The sequence below is a fragment of the Polypterus senegalus genome, chromosome 7, assembly GCF_016835505.1.
Source record: "Polypterus senegalus isolate Bchr_013 chromosome 7, ASM1683550v1, whole genome shotgun sequence".
Classification (NCBI taxonomy): domain Eukaryota; kingdom Metazoa; phylum Chordata; class Cladistia; order Polypteriformes; family Polypteridae; genus Polypterus; species Polypterus senegalus.
In genome coordinates, this window is record NC_053160.1 from 188,426,084 (window position 1) to 188,451,460 (window position 25,377).

The following is a 25,377-nucleotide window of genomic DNA, read 5'->3' on the forward strand; positions in this document are numbered from 1 at the left end:
CCAATCCCAGCCAACACAGGGCGCAAGGCAGGAAACAAACCCTGGGATAAAGATGCCTCATGCATGTGCTGCTTGGGATTGTGCAGACCGCCGTACGCTCCAAACCAGATCCCAGGGGATTACATTTCATAGGTAAGACTGAACAATTTAGTTATATTTGGCCATTAGAAAATCCCGTTTTATAATCTTAGCACTCAAGGTCACCTTACAATAAAATTAAACAACATTAGTAACATTAAAACAAGAGAATGATAAATCAAAAAGCAAAAATTAGCAAGCAAACAACGATAACTGGCAGTAACAGTGCAAAATTCACAAGTGGTATGCCAGTTTGAAAAGATCAGTTTGGAGGGCAGTTTTAAAATGCGTTATTGAGTCGAGCTGACAGATATGAGAGGGAAGAGAATTCTGAGTTGAGGAGCACCAGGAGAGACGCTCGAGCTGCCATAGCACTGAGTCTGACGTGTGGTACAGAAAGTGGAGCTTCAGGTGAGGATCTGAGTGAGCGAGAGGAGTGCCAGTCTGGAGGAGATCAGCGAGGTGTGGAGAACTTTAAATGTTAAGAGTGGTAATTAGTATTGTATTCAGCAGTTAACAGGGAGCCAGCGACGTTGAGAGAGAATCGGTGTGATGTGTTCAGTGGATTTAGAGCACCAGGTTATTATCCCGGCAGCAGAATTGTGAAGAAGCTGTAGGCGATGGATACGTTTTTGTGGGATGCCACATAGAATAGCATTACGGTAATCTATACGTGAGGTGACTCGGGCGTTAACTGATACTTCAGTACTTGTTGAGTAAGAACAGGACGAAGTCTAGAAATGTTTCGGAGATGAAAGAAGGCAGTCCGAGAAATGTTACTTATATGGGAGGAATTATTTAATAATAATAATTATAATTATTTAATGATTGCCATTATTAGTGTATAAATTAATATAAATAATTGCATTTAAACGATTTGCCAAAATCTATTGTATGTAAACGATACTGTTTTAAACGTTATTGTTTTTTCATCAGTTAACCCCGTTTCCACGTCTACCTGTATTAGTTTAAATGGCACTTTTGCCACTCGCAATATGGCAGACGTGCTGACGTATCGTGTCGACTGGGCAACACAGGGAATGCAGCGTCTATCTACAGTGGGATGCAAAAGTTTGGGCAACCTTGTTAATAGTCATTATTTTCCTGTATAAATCGTTGGTTGTTACGATAAAAAATCTCAGTTAAATCTATCATATAGGAGACACACACAGCGATATTTGAGAAGTGAAATGAAGTTTATTGGATTTACAGAAAGTGTGCAATAATTGTTCAAACAAAATCAGGCAGGTGTATAAATTTGGGCACCGTTGTCATTTTATTGATTCCCAAACTTTTAGAACTAATTATTGGAACTCCAATTGGCTTGGTAAGCTCAGTGACCCCTGACCTACATACACAGGTGAATCCGAGTATTTAAGGGGGTCCATTGTAAGTTTCCCTCCTCCTTTAATTTTCTCTGAAGAGTAGCAACATGGGGTCACAAAACAACTCTCAAATGACCTGAAGACAAAGATTGTTCACCATCATGGTTTAGGGGAAGGATACAGAAAGCTGTCCCAGAGATTGAAGCTGTCTGTTTCCACAGTTAGGACATATTGAGGAAATGGAAGACCACCGGCTCAGTTCAAGTTAAGGCTCGAAGTGGCAGACCAAGAAAGATTTGGAGAGACAGAAGCGACGAATGGTGAGAACAGTCAGAGTCAACCCACAGACCAGCAACAAAGACCTACAACATCATCTGGCAGCAGATGGAGTCACTGGGCATCGTTCAACCATTGGTGCACTTTACACAAGGAGATGCTGTATGCGAGAGTGATGAAGAGGAAGCACAAACAGAGCCGCTTGAGGTCTGCTCAAGCACATTTGGACAAGCCAGCTTCATTTTGGAATAAGGTGCTGTGGACTGATGAAACTAAAATGGAGTTATTTGGGCATAACAAGGGCGTTATGCATGGAGGAAAAAGAACACAGCATTCCAAGAAAAACACCTGCTACCTACAGTCAAATATGGTGGTGGTTCCATCATGCTGTGGGGCTGTGTGGCCAGTGCAGGGACTGGGAATCTTGTCAAAGTTGAGGGACGCATGGATTCCACTCAGTATCAGCAGATTCTGGAGACCAATGTCCAGGAATCAGTGACAAAGCTGAAGCTGCGCCTGAGCTGGATCTTTCAACAAGACAACGACCCGAAACACTGCTCAAAATCCACTAAGGCATTCATGCAGAGGAACAAGTACAACGTTCTGGAATGGCCATCTCAGTCCCCAGACCTGAATAGAATTGAAAATCTGTGGTGTGAGTTAAAGAGAGCTGTCCATGCTCAGAAGCCATCAAACCTGAATGAACTAGAGATGTTTTGTAAAGAGGAATGGTCCAAAATACCTTCAACCACAATCCAGACTCTCATTGGAACCTACAGGAAGCGTTTAGAGGCTGGAATTTCTGCAAAAGGCGGATCTACTAAATATTGATTTCATTTCTTTTTTGTGGTGCCCAAATTTATACACCTGCCTGATTTTGTTTGAACAATTATTGCACACTTTCTGTAAATCCAATAAACTTCATTTCACTTCTCAAATCTCACTGTGTGTGTCTCCTATATGATATATTTAACTGACATTTTTTATCGTAACAACCAACGATTTATACAGGAAAATAATGACTATTAACAAGGTGGCCCAAACTTTTGCATCCCACTGTATCTATGTCTATGATATCAAGTATCAGTCTAAGGCCAGGTTTCTACTTCACGTGACGTGACGGGTGCCCCAGCGGACGTTACTGCTGCGCCAGCGTTGTACTGTTTATATTTGCGCACGTTCTTTATGTAAATCTGGAAGATTCCACCAGGTGGCAGTGCGATGGTGAGCACAGGTTCGGCTTCCCTGTGCTGTGAATTGCCCTAAACATCCATTAAATTCCGAGGACACCTTGCCACAATATCTCTGAAGAGGAAGTTTAATGATTACATCCATCAATCCAATGATGCGCCTGTTCCAGCAAGCATCGGGCACGAGACAGAAACAGAATCCCTGGACGGAGCGTCATCTCACTGCAAGGGGAATACGAGCAGACACACACACATTGGCGTCATTTTAGTGTCACCAAATCCCCAAACCTTCTTGTCTTTGGAAGGAAACCCACCAGGAAAACATGCACACTGCAGGCAGGGACCATCGGGGACGTCACTTCCTGCGAGACAGCAGTGCTACCGCTCTGCCACTGTGCTGCCCCCATGTGTGTAATCATCAACAGTGTTCATTATCTGAATGAAGTTAACGACTTACGTGTAAAATGTCACATACGTACTTTAATGCGTTTCATCATGAAGGTGATATCACGTAGAAATCTAAGGATTCTAAATGTGCAGAGAGAAATGTAACGTGTTCTGTGGGGCAATCGTGGCCTGCCGCTGCTGTCGGCTCCACAAGCAGGTAGCGATTAACAACTGGGTCCGTTTTAAGATGACGTTTATGACGATCGACTTTAATGATAAAGTAAACTACGAGGTTAAAGTCGACATTTTGAGATTTAAGCCCAAATTTCCAACTTTTATCACAAAATGCATCTTTTCACCGTGTCCTTAATTTTTTTTCTCTGTGGCTCAAATACGCCTGGTGCTGTTGTGAAGCTTCAATAAAAAGAAGACGGCACGTGAGACTTTAAAAATGTATCGCGTCATTACGGCGGGGAATATGCGACGCTTGAATATAAAAGCACCACGAATGCATCTGTATGTCGGCACTTTGTTTCACCGCGTCGAACCATTCATCAAACAACGACGCACGCACATCGATCCTCAAAGCGGCTTTCTGTCACACATCAATAGTAAGCGGAGACTCTGATGTCACTTGGTCACACTGCGCCCCCCGACTTTGCGTTGCGTTCATTTCTGAGGACACGTCAAATGAACGCTGGGAACGCGTGGCAGCCATGATGCGTGTCGTGTACGAGTTCTGAGCGTGAAGTAGAAACCGGCCCTAAGAACTGGCGCTTGTGCTCCGCTGTCAGTTGCTTTGGCGCCCACCTGGCACAGACTTTACTGAAGTTAAGGCTGGCATGAATCAGGGCAGGGGCAGATCCAACACTCCCATTCAGGTCTCTGTTCAACTGCTGTTTTCACCAACCCAAGGTTCTTTCTTCACTCCTCGTGGTCGTGGCTGTAGCTGGATATCCGGAGCACTCTCTACACCCGTCACACTGGTACGGCCATTTTCGAACATTTCAATCCACTCCTAGCCGACTCTACGTGAGAGAACTGAGCACACATGCGGCACACCTTCTACCCACAGAAAGCGTATGACAGGACGCTCTTCCTCTTTGGTGGAGTTTATTAGTTTGGAAGCCATCTTCACCACGGGGTGACAACTCTAATAGAAGACCCCAATGGGGTGGGTGTGAGCGATCCTTCCTAATGCTGTAGGCTTTGTGGATGCTAAAGGACAGCTCAGTGGTTGGCGCACTTGCGACTTTGCCTGCTGGCCGTTTTTATAGCCCCCTCCCCCTCCCTCATCTATCAAGGTGATTTTCTTTGTGCCATCATGTTTTATTTTTTTGTTTGTTTATTCTTGGATGGGTAAGACTGTCCGTCAGGGGCATCATGTACACCGTGGAAAATCGGAGCATCCATGTCGTCCCATAACAATCGGACCAAATTCATTTGCACAGTTTGAGCACACAAATGGAGAGTCGTCACTTACCCGCCCAGTTTCTAAAAATTGCACAGCGTACGCCTGGCACAGGAGGGCATTTTAATAAACCTACATTATGTGATAACATCTTACGATGGGCTGCCTAGGGGCCCCAACTAGTCTGTTCGGCTGGTGCTTTGGTGTTAAACAGAATTAAAAAGTCCCACTGGCCAAGCCTTGAAATGCCAGCAGGGCTCACATTTGTTACTAAGTGCTGCGTAACAAAAGCTTAACAAAGACTTCGCTTGTGTCCCATAGCAGTAAGTGACTAACTCAGTGTGGCCCTTCACATCCTGCCCCTGAAGTGTTACCACATATTTCTTAAAATATCCCAACTGCCAAAAGGCAGACAAAATACATCTTGCATTCCTTTAAAAGGCCGTGCGCAAATTCAGGAAGCTTACTTATGCAGAAAAAATGTTCATGGAGTGGCGACCAGATGTGTAAACTGGAGGTGGAAGCTGCGACTCGCAGCACTGAGCCATGCAGTTCACTGGCGGGATGTCAGCCTGCCATACGAGGCACAAAGCAACTTCATTTTAGAGTTTGCTCTTCAATTGTGAATTCACACTAAAGCTCTCGATAGAAAAACAGACAGACAGACTGGAGTGGCAATGTGGCGTGAAAAAACGCTAAATAGGGAATGTGCTGCATAATGGACGGGTGGATACATAGAAAGGTGAAAGGCACAGACAGACAGACAGACAGGAAAAGCGCTACATAATGAATAGATACAAAAGGTAATATATGATGGATAGACAGAAGACAGGCGCTATAATCTAAATAGACAAAACGTCTGTCCTCAAGGGGAAATAGGGCTTTGCACAGATGCTGTTTAAATCAACTGATAAATAAATAAATTATATGCTTTTCACGTTTTTGATTTTCTATTGCACCTTTCATAACTTACAGTTGTATGTAGTGCCTAACTATCTATCTATCAATTATATAGTGCCTTTCATGTCTATCTATGTATCTATTATATAGTGCCTTTCATGTCTATCTATCTATTATATAGTGCCTTTCATATCTATCTATCTATCTATCTATCTATCTATCTATCTATCAATCATATAGTGCCTTTCATGTCTATCTATCTATCTATCTATCTATTATATAGTGCCTTTCATGTCTATCTATCTATTATATAGTGCCTTTCATATCTATCTATCTATGTAAAGCTCTATTTGACTAACGTGTTTTAATTTTTATTTACTGTAGTTGTAAAGCTCAATCTTTTAAGGATTCATTTATTTTATTTGAATTTCTTTTTTTAAATATGTTGCTCGTCACCCTCCACTCGAGCCTGACTAATCGTGCCCAGCGCCTAATCCGGCTCTTTTACATTTTCTGCCACAGTCTGAGCCCCTCGGGGGCGGCAGCAGTGCTTGTCCTAGTTTGTGGACGTCCTGCACATTAATCATTAAAGCCACTCACACCATGATGGACTCCACTCCTGTCTGATAAATTCAGTGCACTTCTTACGGTTTGCCTCAGTTGTTTTTTCTTCTCGTCTTTTAGATTTTTAAAGAAGTTCTTCCCTCTCCGTGTCCTCTCTTGTAGTTTACCTTCGCCGTGCTCACAGATTCCATTAGCGCATTTCTTTTATCTGATTTCAAATGGCGTCTCATCTGCATCAGCTCCAGTGGAGATGTTCAAGCCTGGAGGAGGAAGGAAAAACCCGTCATTAAGGAAAAGAGCAGGCAGGCCGGCCAGGTCACAAACGCAAAGCCTCCTGTGGAAGTGAGCCTCGGGCTTGGCACCGCAGATGCCCAGTAACCGGCCCACCAAGGCTGCCATTAGTGAGCAGTGATCTCAAAGTGGCACTCTGATCAGGTCGGATTCAGACACTAAACCTCTAGTGATGAGTTTGGATTGACGATAAGAAAAACTCAGGGGCCCTGCTGTATATTATATTGGACTCTGAGGCTTGGCACGACCACAGCAGACCCTGGAAGTCGTTCAGCGGTGGTGGTGCTGCTGCTTTGCAGAAAGGGGATTGTGGGTTCGCTTCCCGGGTCCTCCCTACATGGAGAGCACTTTAAGTAGTGAGAATAGTGCTATATAAATATAAAGAATTATTATTAATGTCAGATGGCAACCCCAGATGGTATCAAACGGGCATGCTGCTGCCAGAGCAATGTGAGCTTGGAGAGGAAAAGAACAACAAGTGTTTGGGTGCAGGGATAGTTGGCCAAGACTGGAAGTGAAGCGGAAGGAAGGTTGGTTGGTTTAATGGGAAAGGAAGCCATGACAAAACAGTGAACTAAAGGGAGAAGCAGGCTGGGCGCCCACCTCAGATCAGCAAGTGATCTGTGCTTCTGTCTGACAAAGAGATGGATGGACATTTATTGATTTATCTGTGGTGACTCCTCTGTCACTCTTCCTTGTTTAGTCACAACACTGAAAAACTTTGTTAGTGGGGTAGCCTGTCAAAAATTGGGACATTTTGGTACTCTTGGTGTCATGAAATTGGGACCGTCATTGTCACGGGGACATCTGGCCAGACAAAGCATAAAACACAAAGCAACTTGCTGATGCAGCTGTTCTCGCGTGCGCCCGGCTGGATTCACCGACAGAGGATTGGCTTACCATGTGCATGGGAGCAGATCATGACAGCGACTTCCTACCAACACACACACAGACAGACAGACAGACAAACAGACACAGACAGACACACAAACAGACACAGACACACAAACAGACACAGACACACGGTCTGCTGGTGCTTCATTCACTTGTATTGGGGATCTGTTTGCTGTCAACTGTGGTTATCAGAGATGAAAAAGAGGAAAACATACAAGTTGGTGTGACTGCTGCTGAGGTAAAAACAGCAAAGTGACAATAGTTCAATAGTTGATGCAGCACCGAGTGTTTTAAGACCGACACGTTTGCACATTCGCCAGTGATTTTCAACGGTGATTTTTTTTTTTAAGTTTCTAAATTTTCTTCAGCACCCGATCTGTTCGAGATCCCTCAATAAGAACTGAGTCATCGTGACATATCAGCATACCACCTCTTGACAGAATGTGTGGACTGGGGGCGATTCACGACACGGCTACTGCAATACCTCCTGTGCACGCCTAAAAAGCCGGAGTCTCTGTCAAGTTCAGGACCAAGGGACACAGTGTGACACTCTTATACAACTGTCTGTTATATTTCAGTCAAATCTAGGGTTCAAATTCTCATTTTTAGGTCTTTTTTCTTCATTTATTGGCTTTTGATTTGCGTTACTGTTACTTTGGTTCCTTATTTGTTGTATTCCCGATGGGGCGACACAGTGGCCACAGGTCCTCCCTGCGTGGAGTTTGCATGTTCTCCCCGTGTCTGCGTGGGTTTCCTCCCACAGTCCAAAGACATGCAGGTTAGGTGCATTGGTGATCCTAAATTGTCCCTACTGTGTGCTTGGTGTGTCCTGCGGTGGGCTGGCACTCTGCCCCGGGTTTGTTTCCTGCCTTGCGCCCTGTGTTGGCTGGGATTGGCTCCAGCAGACCCCCGTGACCCTTGTAGTTAGGATATAGCGGGCTGGATAATTGATGGATGGATGTTTTGTGGGTGGTTCTCCAAGAGTCAGGGACACCTGCCCATCACCACCACAGACTGCCCACTGTCTTATGAAGCTTCACCAAGCTTCTTTTGCTGGTGGTCTTGTAGCCCAGTCCAGCGTTGTCTGTGACGTCCTCTGCCCGTGATGGTGGTGGAGAGGTTGGAATGGAAGAAATGGACTCTGTGGACAGGTGGGCTTTATACACATCACGAGTTGAGATCAGGAGTATCTGTGATCGATTGATTGATTGATTGATTGTAATCGCCAGTCTGTGGTAGCCAGATTTCTGTCAGGGTTATAGGGGATCAAATCCTTATTTCTCTCAATGACGCGCAAATCAATTTATAACTATTAGGTCGTGTTTTTGTCTGGATTTTTGTTTGATATTCTGTCTCTCTCCATTAAAATGAAACGACTATAACAATTTGAGGCTGCTCATTTCTCTGTAAGTGAACAAACGTACACATTCAGCAGGGGATCAAATGCTTATTTCCTCCCACTGTATGCCCAGATGTATGTATTGAATTCCTCAGTTCATTTTCCTGCCATTAATCTAACAATCGCATCTGCCATTTTATAGCATTACAAGAAAAGCAGCTTCTGTAAATTAGCCGACGCTGAGCAATAACATGAATAGACGTGCGCGCGTTAGGAGCCGTTTACCTTAATCAGTTTCAAATGGCTTTGTTTTACAGCTAATCCGTTATCTTTCATGTTTACTAATGCGTTGTGTGTGTCGTCAGTCATTTGAGACGTTTCTTATCATCCCCAACCTGCAGAACAGCGTTTCCTAAACTTAGGGTCACGACCCCAAGTGGGGTCATCTGATATGCTAATGGGGTCATGAGAAAATATTAAAAAAAAAAATGTCAAATATAAATGTAAATAAGACTGCTTCATTAATAACTTCAAATTTAATACACATTATAAGCTGTATACCAGGGGTCTCAAACGCCACTCCTGGAGGGCCGCAGTGGCTGCAGGTTTTCATTCTCACCTTTTTCCTAATTGGTGACCAGTTTTTGCTGCTAATTAACTTATTTTGAATTCATTTTAATTGATTTGTTTTGTTAAGACTAGGGGGCTCCGCCCCCTGCTCACTTCGCTCGCCAATCCCCAGCGAGCGCTACCCGCTAGCCACTTCACGGCTCTGCCACTCATGTATGGGGAAGCGGATGTGCAATTTAAACAGATGGGAATTGTTACATATGCATAACAGAACTAACTATTTTACATTACAGCGAGTAATTAACCATATTGAAAAATAATAAAACGCAATAAATTGAAAGAAAATTATGTTTCATGTTGCGGTAGAGGTATTCATTGCGTTATACATTTTCATTCTGTTTGGGTTTGAAATTAAAACACAAATACTTTGCACACAAGATTTGCAAGTAACGTTTCGTCAATATCGCATTGAATTTTGATTCCGTGTTTGGAGTTACATTGTGACAAATCAACGTATAACTGCCCGTGAGTGAATTTAACTTCTTTCTCTCTAATAAATAAACCAACATTTTTGAATGTTTGTCCCTGTGATTTGTTAATTATCATAGCAAAAGCGATTCTAATGAGAAACTGTAAACGTTTTAATACGAATGGCATATCAAGATCTCCTTTGGTGTCCAATGTTATCCCTGAAGATGGACTACATTACCTTTCTCGTCGCCTGTTAATATTTTACATGTCAGAATTGTTCGACCAATTTTGAATACGACTAATCTTGTCCTATTGCATAGCCCATCACTCAGACATCAATTACACAATTACATTACGATACATGTACAGTAATTCGTGCGGTGGAAGACCAGACGCCGTTAACGGTTGTAGATATTCTTCACGATATTGTAAGTTGATGTTTTCATTTTCCGCACCATCACCACCATTTCAGAGTCTATTGATACGCATTTAACTAATTTGCTGTGTAAATGATCAACAATTTTCACGTTAATGCGTCTGACTTCATCGTTTCTCTGTGCTAGGATTGCCCGTGTACTCATTTCTTCTGTTGATAACCCTTCATGATCAAATTCGTCAATACGATTTGGACATAATAAGTCTTCTTTAATTGGGAACTTAAAGTGAGGAAAATGTAAAAATTTCTAAGAGATGAGAGCGCAGGAACTGTGTGTGTCTGACAGAAGTATTCACACTAATGAGAGGTGAGAGGACCGTGGGCGTGGGCTGTTAACTGGACATGGTGGAGAGAAGGGCGGGGCTTGATAAAATCTCATGGCCAAAGTCCCATCTCATGGGATTTGAAATGATCTCTTGGAAAAAAGTCTTGTCTCGTCCCAGGATTTTTTTTATATAATAGAGTGGTGAGAGGACCGCGGGTGTGGGACATGAACCAGAAATGGTGGGGAGGAGGGCGGAACATGAAAAAAATCTCATGGCCAAAGTCTCGTCTCGTCTCAGGATTTTCTTTTATAATAAGAGAGATTTGTTCCCCTGAGGTTGAATGGCTCCATTGAGTTATTTTGCACCAAGCATGGACTTGTGTCCCAGGCGGGATAGTTCGAGGTTCCTTACCCAGCCGGGTTTTACATATGGATGGCAAGAGACCGTCACCTGGAGCCATTTGCTCCTCCAGTCCGACAGGTGGCATCAGCTCTCTGGTGGACCTCCCTGCAGGGCTTCAATGGGAATTGGAGTTTGACTGGGCGATCCTGCTGGGTCTTGTGGGAGCCACCATAGAGGGAGATGTGGGGAGGAGGTTTCCTCCTTTTAGGGGGAATCCACCTGACCCAAAAGTGTTTCCTGGATGTAATGTGGCGGCACCAGAAGTACTTTGGGGGTCACCAACTCTGGTCCTGGAGGGCCCCAATGGCCGCAGATTTTCATTCTAAGCCTTTTCTTAATTAGGGACCTGTTTTTGCTGCTAATTAAGTCATTTTCAATTCAATGGCTTCTTGGTGGTCTCACTGTGCAATGGCAGACATTTCCGGAATTGTTGATATTTCTCTTTTTTAAGAGTGCTGGTCAAATGTTTTGGGGTCCTGAGCAGAGACCCTCATCTTTCTTTATATTCAGATATTGCATGATGGATGGACACAGTTTGCTGGTCGTGTTTTGGCTAATTTTGTATCTCATTCTTGTTAGGCAGCTAATTAAGGGGGCCCGAGTCTTCAAAAACAAGTCAAATAAATTGAACTCAAAAGAAGTTAATTAGCAGCAAATACAGGCCACTGATTAAGAAAAGGGTGAGAATGAAAACCTACAGCCACTGCAGCCCACCAGGACTGGAGTCTTAGACCCCCTGCTTTAAAACGTTCAAAATTTAAGGTGCTTGAAATGTCCATCCATCCATCCATCCATTATCCAACCCGCTATATCTTAACCACAGGGTCACGGGGGGTCTGCCAGAGCCAATCCCAGCCAGTACAGGGTGCAAGGCAGGAACCAAAACTGGGCGCCAGCTAATGGTGGTTAACAGCATTGATCTCTACAGGCATAGACATTTGGAAACCCCAATTCCCAGTCTGGACTCTGCACTTAGCAATTATTTGTTATCCTCTAGTCACCCATTGTTTGCAGGGTGGCCAGCTTTGTCACCCATACTGGCATTTCTGGCGTACATAACATACCATTCTTAAACTTCAGCAGCAGCAGCTGGCACAAGGCAGGAACTGACCCTGAAGTGGGTGCCCATGCATCACAGGGCCCTGGCATGTGTGCATACACTGCTTAGACAGCCCAGTAGAAAAAAAAGAAATGAAAGAGAGATGCATTGTTATTTTTACTTCCTGCAAATCTCTTCAGGGTGCCGCACTCTTCTCAAATGTACCTTACAAGCAGAACTCGCACAGTGGAGCGTCGCGGTCTCTGTAATCCTCCTTTCACTGATGGAGACAGCGAGGGCGCGTCGGCTGCACAAAGTGCCGAACTCTCGAGCTATTTAAAGGATTTCTGGTGTTGCTATAATTAACACCCTCAGCGCACGGCTAATCACCCAGGAGAAGCTGAGACGGGACCACCATATTGAGAGCCACGAAAACATGTCATGGCAGAGCGGACAGAAAAGTGAATTCATTACAGACATGTGGAAAGAAAGAAAGAAAGAAAGAAAGAAAGAAAGAAAGAAAGAAAGAAAGAAAGAAAGAAAGAAAGAAAGATGATAAAAACAATAAAATGCTGTAAAAACAACTCTGTTTATTGCCCAGTGCCAATTGAGGCCAAAGTCTTTCAGAAAAAAATGACAAAGCAATAATGGAACAATGCAAGAATCTTCCTCAAGTACATATTATTATTATAATTTTTTTATTATTATTATTATTATTATTATTGTTGTTGTTGTTACTGTTGTAATTATCCTTGGATAGTTTGTTGCTACCACCTACAGTATATCAGGCCTAGGCCAGGATATGGGGCAGTTTAATGGGGAGTGTACATGTGTATATTATTATTATAATTATTATTGTTGCAGGACAGCATGGTGGCACAGGTTTAGTGCTGCTGCCTGTCAGTGAGGAGACCAGGGTTCACATCTCAGTTCCTCCCTGCATTGGAGTTTGTGTGTTCTCCTTGAGCCTGCGTGTGTCATCCTATGGATGGACTGGCGCCCTGTCCAGGGTTTGTTCCTGCCTTGTGCCCTATGACAGCTAGGATAGGCTCCAGCCTTCCAAGCTGTGAACCTTGTCTGGACTACGCAGGTTAGAAAATGGCCTGACATTACTGATCTGGTAGTTTTTGTGTTGTCGTACAGCAGATGGACCCTGTGGTTCAATTCACAGCCCTGTCTCTGTCTCTGTGGAGTTATGATGGAAAAGGAAATAAATAAATAATGATTCCTTAAAAGATAAATCTTGAAAGCCTAATATTTTAAATATTTTGTCATAGTTGTCATACTGTCACATGTGCACTGAAATTCTTGTTTGCATGCTCAAGCAGCATGCAACACTCTGGAAACACGATAAACAAAAAGGTATTAAAACAGATTAATGTGAAAGACACTTTACAATAGATGGAGAGATAGATGTGAAAGGCACTATATGATAGACAGATAGATAGATATGAAAGGCACTATATAATAGATAGATAGATAGATAGATAGATAGATAGATGTGTAAGGCACTATATGATAGATTGATAAATGGATTGATGTGAAAGGCACTATATAATTAATAGATATATTTGAAAGGTGCTATACATATAATAGATAGATGTGAAGGGCACTATATAATAGATAATAGATAACTAGATTTAAAAATCTACAATAAGATAAAGTGTGGAGAAAGTGAAGGGGTCTGCAGACTTTATCAATCCACTATATGGTAGATGAAATCCTTGTTCTACTTACCTTAAATTTTTAAAATATAAGAAGCCTTTTTTGATAAAGCATCAACCTTCTGCTATGACAAATTATAAAAGTAGTAAAAATTATATTTTAACTGAAACTGTTCCTTTTTTTTCCAGAAGTCTTCCAAACTCACTGAAGATGACAGAGATTTAAAGAAAGACAAAGGCGTGAAGAGTGTCAGCTTCCTCGAACCCATCAGCATTTTCTCTGGCAGCAAGCGCAAGATGGAAGTTGAGGCTCCTTTCCCAGAAAAGCCTGCCCAGAGTCAGTACACGTGCTTACCGAGCAGTGACCAGAATGGACTGAAGGTCAGGCATGAATCCCTGGACAGCGATGTGGCCAAGGAGATCCAGTATTTAGATGAAGTTCTTGAGGCTAACTGCTGTGATTCTATGAATGAGACTTTCAATGGAATGCCATCTCCTCGTGCAACTGCCCTCGAAGCCTCCAGCCCATCGGTGAGCGTTTCTGGTAGAATGTCACCATCTGACAATGATGTAATTGTGATAGGAAGAAGACAGGTTACATGTGTGGAGGCAACCGATGGCAGCCAGATGAAGAGCAACGGTCACTCAGTACCTGAGCATGACGATCCCAACCTTCAATCCAATCAGAGGTCAGCCGTTGATCCAAGTTTGACGACCATCAAGAAAGAAGCCCGATTTGAACTGAGGGCTTTCCACGAAGAGAAGAAGCCATCTAAGCTTTTTGACAGCAGTATGGAAAAGGAGATCGTCAGGGTGAAGAAGATCAGGCCTTCAGAGGAGATTGCAGAGCTGGAGAGAGAACGGCGAGAGCTGATCCGTAGCCAGGCTGTCAAAAAGAATCCCGGTATTGCCGCCAAATGGTGGAACCCACCGCAGGAGAAAACCATTTTGGAACAGCTGGACCCGGAACAGCTGGAGTCACATAAGAAATACGAGGAAAGGAAGCAGAGGAAGCAAGATACGAGCACAGCCCTGCCATCGCCAAAGCAGAACCAAACCATCGTCACGCAGTCCGAACCGCTGAACGTTAAAAAGGACGACATAGTGACGGAGCAGATTGATTTCTCGGCTGCGCGGAAGCAATTTTTAATGATGGAGACGCCGTCTCAGCCCAGCGCACCAAAGAGATCTGTGGCTCCCAAGATGTACTCTGCAAAGCCATTCTGCAAAGCACCCGAGCAGCCACAGATGGAGAAGTTGGCCGGCTCAGTCACGGTGACTGGGAGTTCCAGTTATCAAGATCAGTCAGAGGCAGAGGTGACCACCATCAGAGCGGAGAAAATCTATTATGTGCCGGATAAGATGGACGAGACAACGTTAGAGGAAAACAGCAAGGCCTCGAATGACCCAAATGAAGGATTCAAAGACGAGAGGTGGGAGGAGGAGGAGGAGGACGTTGAATTTACTTGTGCTCGAGCCGTGATGACCATTCTGAAGGACGAAGAGCACGATATGCCATACGTCTATGCGAAGTCGGTGACCGTCTCCTCTCACCCTGAAGAATTAGACTCTGGCTTAGACGATTTGTCTCTTAGGTCGCAGGACACCACCATTTTGGAAACGCTTTCCAATGACTTTAGCATGGATAACGTGAGTGACAGCGGGGCTTCCAACGAGACCATGAACGCCTTTTTGGAGAACTCCTTGGGGGATTTCTCCCTGCCGCCTACTCCACAAGCCGTGACCCCCATTGATTGTAAAATGGAAGGCAGTGCCAAAACCCCGGCTGACCCCGTTATGTGCCCACTGCCAGGTACGTACAACGGAGTCATGGCAACTGATGAGCAGCTGGAGTACCATGCGGGCATCCTAGTTGATAATGCAATCCAGCAGGCCATTGCCCAGCAGAGTCACGAACGGAGCGTTACAGTTCAGGAGCCCACTACCCCTGAGGTGTGCATACAAGAGGCAGCAGAAAAACTGCCCCCCATCGAGTCAGAGGAACAGACTGCTGAGCAAGTAAGCCCCATGAGGGTAACATGCCAGTTTCAGCCACCTCAAGTGTCCTCACCAGTGCAGGGACCGGCAGAAACTTGTGACCAACATGCTGTGGACATTTCAAGTGAGCGGTTGCCCACCGAAGACAAGCAGGAGTTCAGCTACTTCAGCAAGTACTCTCAAGCCGCGGAGCTGAGGAGCACGGCCTCCGTCCTCAAGACGCAGGAACCAGAGCTTAACGCCGGTCCTTTTAAGCTACGCTCCAGGAAGCAGCAGACGCTATCCATGATCGAGGAAGAGATCCGAGCGGCCCAGGAGAGGGAAGAGGAACTGCGAAGACAAAGGCAGAGAGTCAGCGCCGAACCGAGTCCCACAAAGAAAAGTGGTCCTAATCTGCCGACAAGAATCGCGTGCAGTGGGAAGACCGTCCCAGGTAAGACATCTGAGAAACAATATTATACAACACAACACAATACAATACAGTACAATATAATACAATAAAATAGAATACAATACAACACAATACAATACAATATAATACAACACAATAAAATATAATACAATACACAATACAATACAAACAACACAATACAATACAATATTATACAATACAACACAATAAAATATAATACAATACAACACAATACAATACAATATAATACAATACACAATACAATATAATACAATACTATACAATATAATACAACACAATACAATACAACACAAAACAATACAGTCATGGCCATTAGTTTTGAGAATGACCCAAGTGTTGGTTTTCACAAAGTTTGCTGCTTCAGTGTTTTCAGATCTTTCTCTCAGATGTTTCTATGGGATACTGAAGTAGAAGTACAAGCAGTTCAGAAGTTTCAAAGGCTTTTATTGACAATGACATGAAGTTTATGCACAGAGTCCATATTTGCAGTGTTGGCTCTTCTTTCTTCTTCAAGACCTCTGCAATTCGCTCTGGCAGGCTGTCTGTCCATCAACTTCTGGGCCCAATCCTGACTGATGGCAGCCCATTCTTGCTGAATCAGAACTGGTGGCTTTTTGTTTGTCCACCCTCTGCCTCTTGAGGATTGACCACAAGTTCTCAATGAGATTTAGGTCCGGGGAGTTTCCTGGCCATGGACCCCAAATGTCGAGGTTTGGTTCCCCGAGCCACTTAGTTCTCACTTTTTCCTAATGGCCTGGTGCTCCATCATTGTTTGTTACCAAACTGTTCTTGGATGGTTGAGAGAAGTTGCTCTCAGAGGATGTTTTGGTCCCATTCTTTATTCATGGCTGTGTTCTTAGACAAAATTGTGAATGACAAGCAACCTCACATGACATGAATGGTCTCGGGATGCTTTACTGTTTGCATGACACAGGACTGCTGGTAGCGCCGCACACACTAAGGACAATTTAGGACCACCAATGCACCTAACCTGCATGTCTTTGGACTGTGGGAAGAAACCGGAGCACCCGGTGAAAACCCACACAGACACAGGGAGAACATGCAAACTCCAGGCAGGGAGGACCTGGGAAGTGAACCCGGGACTCCTACCTGCAAGGCAGCAGCACTACCCACTGCGGCACCGTGCTGCCCCAAGTGTAAGGGTTTTGATGCTGAATGGTTTTCTATACCGAAGTAGTTTATCACTTTTAAGATATCTTTTTGTACAAGCTGTGGATATAAAAAATTGTCTCAGGGTATCCAGATATAAATAGAGCAGGTGTGTCAAAAAGGGGGATTTTTCACTGCAGTTATATTTTTTATTGATCCAGGCTAAATGTGTATCACCTACTTTTTTGTTTTTCCTTTATAGGCAAGATTGAGAAACTTCGCCCTGTGCCCCCAGTTTCACCCTCCGCCGAGGGGCCTCTGCCATCGCCGTTGTCTGACGGAGGATCAGAAGAGACCGGAGGCAACCACAGACCTAAGAATTTCATGCAGACTCTCATGGAAGATTACGAGACACACAAAGTGAGGCGACGAGAGAAAGTCGAAGACACCAGCGTAAGTGTCTGAATAATTTATGGCCACCGACGGGCTGCGTTTCACTCACCTACGCCTGACTTGGGGTTTTTAGGACAAGCAGTTTTTCCTTTTGCAAGTTTCAGTGGCAGATTTTTCTGCTTGAAGTCACAGGTTTGTTTGTTTTTTTTGCCAGAATCAATGGTTTCCTTCAGCAAGAACAGAGCAGCCATTTTTTGTTAAAACTGATGATACCGGTGGGCTTTCCATTGAACGGTCTGCCTGATATTCCACCTAAAACAGGAAATCTCCATCTGAATTGGCTGATATTCTCACTTTTGCTATTACTGTATGCAAATGATGGTTACTAACCCTAACCCGCAGCATTCTTCCATAGGTTTATTGAAAATTGGGCACCCTAACTGTGTACATTTTTTAAATTTCACAATGACTTACTTAATTTTAGTTAAACACAGCATAAGCTGGACTTAGCCAAAAAAAGTACTTGAATCCAAAATGAAGGTGAAGTCAGTAATCAGACAAACATGCACACTTACAGGGCGCAGTCTCAAGTCCTGAGTTGTACAAAAAGAAATCTCAATAAAGATCACATAGTGCCACCTTGTGGATAAAGCAGAAATGAATTACTTTCACATCTGCCTATCTGTCTATCTATCTAATCCTACCAATTATGCTAAAATATCTACCTGTCTATTATATAGTGCCTTTCATAGCTATCTATCTATCTATCTATCTATCTATCTATCTATCTATCTATCTATCTATCTATCTATCTATCTGTCTGTCTGTCTATCTTATAGTCCCTTTCACATCTGTCTGTCTTTCATATAGTGCCCTTTCTATCCCTCTATCTATTATATGGTACCTCACACTTCTCTCTGGTTTGCTTTATCCTTACACCTGATGCTATTGGGATGGGCTGCAGCTCCCTGTGCCCTGAATTGGATTAGGCAGGTTTGAGACTGTTATGTTCTGCACATACAGTTTGTATTATCTCTCTTCCATAAACAATGTGAAAATCACCTGGAAATGGGAATTTTTTTTTTTTTTTTTTGGTATTTGGTACACTGCTTTAATCCCTGAGGGGAAATTGTCTTTTTTTGCACGACCTTTGGGGGTCAGAGCACAGGGTCAGCCATTGTACAACACCCCTGGAGCAATTTTCAGGTTAAGGGCCTTACTCAAGGGCCTAATGGAGTTGGATTCCTTCTGGCAGTAAAGGGATTTGAACCGGCCGTTTTCAAGATACCAGTGCAGGTCCTTAGCCTCAGAGCCACCACCCTATGAGATGTTCTGTTTGTTACAGTATACAGTACAGTACCTTTCATATGCATCTGTTACTCTATTTTATACAGTACCTTTCATTTCAATCTGTTATAGTGTCCTTCATTTCAACCTGTCTATTTTATATAGCGTCTTTCATGTCTGTCTCTCTGTTAATTATGTAGTGCCTTTCATGCTTTTATTACCTATTAATTTGGTGCTTTTCATTTCTATTATTTACAGTAGTTTCTTTCATGTCTGTATTCCTAAAATATATTGTCTTTATTGTATTCAATATAGTGCCTTTCATATCTATCTTTGTCTTTTATATAGATGGACATGAAAGGCTTTATCAATTATTCTGTCTTTCATGTCTGTCTTTCTATTATATAGTGCCTTGCATGTCTATATCTGTGTGTTATACTGCACCCTTCTTGTCTTTCTATCTACAGTATCTATTATATAGTGCCTTTCATATCTATCTATTTTTCACATATATTTTTCTGTCTATTTTATGTAGCGCCTTTTATATCTATCTGTAATATGGACAGAGATGAATAGCTCTAATGCATTTCTTGTCTGTCTCTCTTTCTGGTTCATATAGCGCCTTTCACTCCTATTTTCCACTTTTATACAATCTGTGTAGCACTGCTGCTATCGGTCAGACTTTGCTGCATTGATTTGAAATGTTTGTGATTCTGTACACAAAACAAAGCTGTTTATTCAAATATATTTGGGTGTCGTTTGCTGGTCTTGTTAATGATACACCATTGATTCTGGAAAAAATGATGACCTGTTCCACCTGTAAGAGACCTTATATTTCAAATGTTGTGGGTTTGCTTATTTTGGCAAGAAATCTGTTGTTTTTAATGTGCCTTTCAAAGAAAATGAATATCCCAGTAGACACAGCAGGTAACGGCTCTTAAGCTGGCAGCTCCACCGGACGACAGAAGTGGCCCAGTCATTGTCACCGCTGCCTTGCAGCTCCAGCGCCCCAGGGTTCAAATCACAGCCTGGGTAATGTCTATGCGGCGCCCCCACCCCGTGTCTTTCTGGGTGTACCTGCCCCATCACAAAGACAAGTATGTCAGGTTGGTCGACTTCTTCTTGCACTTGTAACCACCACACAGTCACGGGATATCCGCACCCGCTCAGAGTTGTGACTGTGCGCACCTGTGGTGAATCTGAGTGAGTGAAAAAGTTCTTATTTCTTTCGAGAAGTTCCGAATCCATCACCCTCTGAGGCGTCTGCTGTAAATGTGATGCCCCCTCAGCCGGACATTCACCAATCATAAATGTGGACACTCTCTAGAGCCCGCCCCCTCAAACTTGTAGGCTTCTCTCCCTTTCATCTTCTTGCTACACTCCCCCCTCAGCTGCCTGAGTGAATCCCAGACAAACCCCGCCCCCCCAGGATGTCACTAATGAGAAATTTGCTCTGGCAGCCAAGCACCACACACCCTCCAGACCTACACACACACACACACACACACACACACAGACAGTTGGAGGTCCTGACTCTGTACTGCTGAACACAAACTGGAGTCACTGGATTTGGAGCGCAGGGTACAGCCATCTTAGCCAGTCAAGCTAAAGGTGACCAATCGGCCTTCTGACCGTGACCACTTCTTCTTTTCACAGAGGCTTTGCTCCATTTCAGCCTCTCTACACTTGCCTTGCCCCCAACACGAGCCCCCAGGTGTCTTCAGCAAGGCGTTTGCACAGCCAGGGCCGCTCTCCATTGTAGGTCCTCCCTCAAAGCTGCTGGTCACAAACTCTGGTCTCTGGGTTCAGAGTGCAGCTATCTTAGCCCCATTCAGCTACAGGTGACGTCCACTCGGCCCAGTGGCCAGTAGGGCTTTTCTGACTGCCAGGGGCATCTCCTTGTCATAGTGGACTTTCTCAATTATTAGCCTCACTCTACAGTCATGTGAAACAGTAAGTATACTCCGTGGACGTTGTTGGCTTTTTCAAAATGTTTGAACTGGCAAACGGCAGATCTTCATGCAAACCGTGTGTACAGTCGTGACCAAAAGTTCTGAGAATGACACAAATAGGAATTTTCACAAAGTTTGCCGCTTCAGGTGTTATGATGGCAATTTGCATCGACTCCAGAATGTTCCATGAAAATGAACTTCAGTCCCAAAACATCCACTGCATGTCAGACTTGCCACCAAAGGACCTGCTGACGTCATTTCAGTGATCCTGTCATTAACACGGGTGAGAGCGTCGAGGAGGACCAGGCTGGAGGTCACTCTGTCATGATGATGTGAGGTGAAGAAAGTGTCAGGGTGCAAAGAAGGTTCAGCAAGCACCAGGAGCATCTCCTAAAGTGGATTCAGCAGCGGGCACAGCTTACTCAGGAATGGCAGCAGGCAGGTGGGAGGGAGTCAAAGACTTTTGGAGGATGGCCTGGTGGGTGTCAAGAAGGACAGCAAAGAAGACAAGAAAAGCATCAGGGACAGACTGATATTCTGGGAGAGGACTGCTGGGGGAAAGTTTTGTTCCCTGAGCCACTCAGTTCTCACTTTTTCCTTATGGCCCGGTGCTCCATCATGTTGGTCAACAAACTGTTCTTGGATGGTTGGTAGAAGTTGCTCTCGGAGGATGTTTTGGTCCCATTCTTTATTCCTGGTTATGTTCTTAGGCCAAATTGTGAGTGTGAAGCAACCCCACGTGACATGAATGGTCTCGGGATCCTTTACTGTTGGCCTGACACAGGACTGATGGTAGCGCCGCTCACCTTTTCTTCTCCAGACAATCTGCCCCAACCAAGGTACAGGGATTGGACAGCTAAGGACTGGGGTAAAGTCCTGAGGACTTGCCATTTCCACGTGACAAATCTAGATTTTTGTACATTGAGATCACGAGAATGACTACGCCATGTCGATTTCATGTATCACTGTGTAACTCTGCTTGCATGAAGATCTGCTGTTTGCCTTTCCCAATAAGTTGAAAAAGTCAACGATTTCCATGGGGTGTACTTACTTTTTCACACAACTGTTTGAAAATATAAAGTTTTTCATCCATCTATCCATCCATTATCCAATCCATTATATCCTTACTACAGGGTCACGGGGGTCAGACATTACATATTAAGTTGATTTCCGATAATTTGCTGATTATTAAATGGACGGGTTTAGTTCAAGTACGCCAAGTGGTCAACCTTGTGCTGTCACAGAGCTGTGTTACACGGTTGTCTTTGTGGTGTTCATTTCTTCTATGATCAGCGTCTTAACTTGTTCAAATAATAAAAAGTTTCTCTTATATGCTGTGTATATCCAAACAGTGTGGCCTAACAGTTTTGATGCAGTATGGCTATTATCATTATTGCGGTGTACTTTTAAAATGCCTTTATCCAAAGCAACTTACAAAGTTAGAACGTATTACAAATGTTCACACACTGGAGGCACCGTGGAGGAAAGGGGAGGGGCTTAAACAGAGAAAGAGAGAGAGAAAGAGCAAGAGAGAGAAATAGAGAGAGGCATAGTGAGAGAGAGAGAGAGAGAGAGAGAGAGAGATAATCTATCTATCTATCTATATATACAGTATATATATATATATATATATATAAATAAATATGGAAGCGCTCCACTGACAGTTTTCACAGACTGTCTCAGTGCGTCTGACTGAGTGAACTCTCCATTTAGCTAAGGCTTCCGAGTCAGATACTGCAGGTCCAGCCTCTGACCACCGGCAGTTCTCCACAGTGCAATTCTTTGAGCCGTTTCCTGTTGTGCATCCGTGTGAGATCATTTGGCGGTGAGGATGGGATTTGGGGATTTCTGTTAAGCTCTGATTAATTCCACTTCTTCCTCTTCATCTTTTCTCACTTCTAAGTAGGGTCAATGTACTTGATCAACTTTCTCCTTACAGCTCGGTCCCGCACCTTCTCCCCAGTTGGACTCCCTTTTCCTTCAGGTCTTCTTTTCCTTTATCCATCCACCTCTGCTTTGGCCTCCCTCGCTTTCTCTTCCCCTGGACTTTCATTCCAATCACTCTTTTATCCACCTATTCATTCGGGCTCTCCTCATCCCATGTCTGTACCACTTCAGCCTGGTCTCCTGCACTTTCTTAGATATCTCTCCCACTTTTGTTGGACGTCTAGTGGTCTCATTTCTGTCTATCTTTGTAACACATCCATCTCCACATTCTGTCACGTCTAACTTCTCCTGTGCCCCCTTTACTGCTCATGTCTCAGCTCCACACATTATTACTAGTCTTCCTACTCTCATAAAAACTTTACCTTTAATCTTCACCTTAATTCTTCAAGCACACCACACTCCTGATACCTTCGTCCAGTTGTTCCATCCACACTGCACTCTGTGGGTTATCTCTGATTCTAGTTCTGCAATATGGGGACCCACTGATCCTCGATATATTGATAGCTGTTAGGGTCTACATAAATAAAGACTATAAAAGGGAAAATGGGGGTCATCCAGGACCTTACCATGACAAAACACTGTTGTTATAAATTCCTGTCAGCCTAAAGGGGGCAATGCTATAATTTCTGCATGTTGACAAATGTCCCCTCCCCTCAAGGTTGCTGGATATCATGGGCGGCCTGTCCACTGGTACTGGGAGTGCTGTGCAGAGTGGAGGCAGAGCCTCTGTGTTTTTCCCAGTTGATTCTGGGGTTCGTCAATGGTGTGTTCTGCTCCTTCTCCGTTCAGTTCTTGTGGAGTCCAGCGGCTGACGGGCATCTGTTGGTGAAGAGAGATTCACTGATGTTGACTTTACTGATGATGCTGTGATCTTCATTGAGTCGATGAAGGCTCTGATGAGGGCTTCTGAGAGACTGACTGAGGGGTCTGAGTGTCTGGACTTGCGAATGTCCTGATAAAAACCAACATCCAAGCTTCTAATGACCCACTGGGCATGGTCATCAGCAGTGTGTCTGTCTGTGGAGAGAGTGTCGACCTCATCGAGAGGTTTATTCACCTCGTCAGTGACATTCATGTCTCTGGTGACTCTTCCTGTGAAGTCAGTAAATGGATTGGGAGAGCATTTTAAGAGGTCACTGGAGAGGGGTGTGTGGCACTCCCGATATCTGTAAAAGGACGAAGGTCCAAGTCTTTAGAGTCCTGGTGCTCCCTGTTTGTCAGACATAGACGCCATCCAGTGACCTGAGATAAAGACTGCACTCCTTCATGTGCGTCTCTTCGGAGAATCCTTGGGTTTCGCTAGTTTGACTTTGTGTTGCTCACGGAGTCCGGAATGAGGCACATGACCTGTATTGTGAGGGAGCGTCGGTTAGCCTGAATCTTGAACTCCACGTGTCACTTAAGCTGCCTGGACATTATCATGCCACTGAGATTTGTAAATTGCTTTGGATAAAAGTGTCATCTAAGTGAATAAAAAAATCATTTTGGCTTGTTGTCTGTGTCCTTTTGCCACCATTCTGCAGGTAATGATGGACTTCTTTTAAAAGTCTTCCAACATGTTGCATTGAATGACTAATGTTGCTTCTTTCCTTTCCATCAGTACGCCCGTTTGTTGCTCGCTAATGATGTTACTTCAGAGGTACTTGTCAACTGCTTGCTCTACAACTCACTGGTGTTCTTGTTGCATGCTGGTTTTTCCCGGATGTTGCATGTATCCGGGCCACTGCTTGGTGTGCTGCTTGTGTGCTGGTGAGAGTTCACCCAGGAGTTTGTCCACGGCTATCAATATGGCGGTGCATTCAGTCCTTTCCTTTTACTATTCCTCAGGCCTGTCAATGTGTCGTCACTTTTTCTAAATGTGTTATCCGTTTCCGTCCATTTTAGCAAAGACTGTTCATCCCTCACTTCTGAATTCCATGATTTTTTCTGTTTCTGCATTCACTCATGGTTTTAACACTCCTCTCTAGTGTGACACAGTGCTCAGCATGAAGCGTTGCGCCCTGTGAATATGCGCAAGTCTCGAGCAGGAATGATGAAGTCCGTTAGAGCAGATCCTCGACACGGTGCTGCAGTTAGGCCAGACTGGCTGACTGTCCCAGTGAACGTTTCGTAAGCTTGCTAATTCTGCTCAAGCAGGTCAACGAGACACCGTGACACTTTACAAGTTGAAAGTGCAGTGGGGAGAAATAAGCAATTGATCCCCTGCTGAATGTGTACGTTTGCTCACTAACAGAGAAATTAACAAATCAAACCCAAAGCAAAATCTCACCTGAAGAACGGGCCTGAGTTGCCTTGAAAGCTCGCATACTGTAATCTTTCCAGTCATTCTGCTTGGCTTCTCACCACATCCATAATGGCTGACACGGCACAACACCCCAGTACTACAAACCCACCCAAGAGAAAGAGAGAAGAGGAGCCATCAATTGCAGCAACTCTATACAATGATAGGTAGATAGATAGATAGATAGATAGATAGATAGATGTGAAAGGAACTATATAATTGATAGATAGACGTGAAAGGCATTATATTATCAATAGATAGACATGAAAGGCATTATATAATAGATAGATAGACGTGAAAGGCACTATGATAGATAGATAGATAGATAGATAGATAGATAGATAGATAGATAGATAGATAGATAGATAGATAGATGTGAAAGGTGCTATATGATAGATAGATACTTTATTAATCCCAAGGGGAAATTCACATACTCCAGCAGCAGCATACTGATAAAGAACAATATTAAATTA

At 43.8% G+C, this 25,377-nt stretch overlaps 1 protein-coding gene across 5 annotated transcripts in view; it reads left to right on the forward strand.

The window, feature by feature from the left end:
* Window positions 1-25,377, forward strand: part of LOC120533077 (A-kinase anchor protein 2) — a 312,165-nt gene that overhangs the window by 275,868 nt on the left and 10,920 nt on the right. For 2 of the 5 annotated variants that reach the window (XM_039759731.1, XM_039759729.1), the window contains 3 exons: window positions 13,693-15,934; window positions 17,307-17,497; window positions 24,224-24,262. In XM_039759731.1, coding sequence (XP_039615665.1) covers window positions 13,693-15,934; window positions 17,307-17,497; window positions 24,224-24,262 — 2,472 coding nt within the window. Of the gene's footprint in view, window positions 1-12,353; window positions 12,514-13,692; window positions 15,935-17,306; window positions 17,498-24,223; window positions 24,263-25,377 lie in introns of those variants that run through there. The other 3 variants (XM_039759733.1, XM_039759730.1, XM_039759732.1) reach the window with 3 other exon arrangements.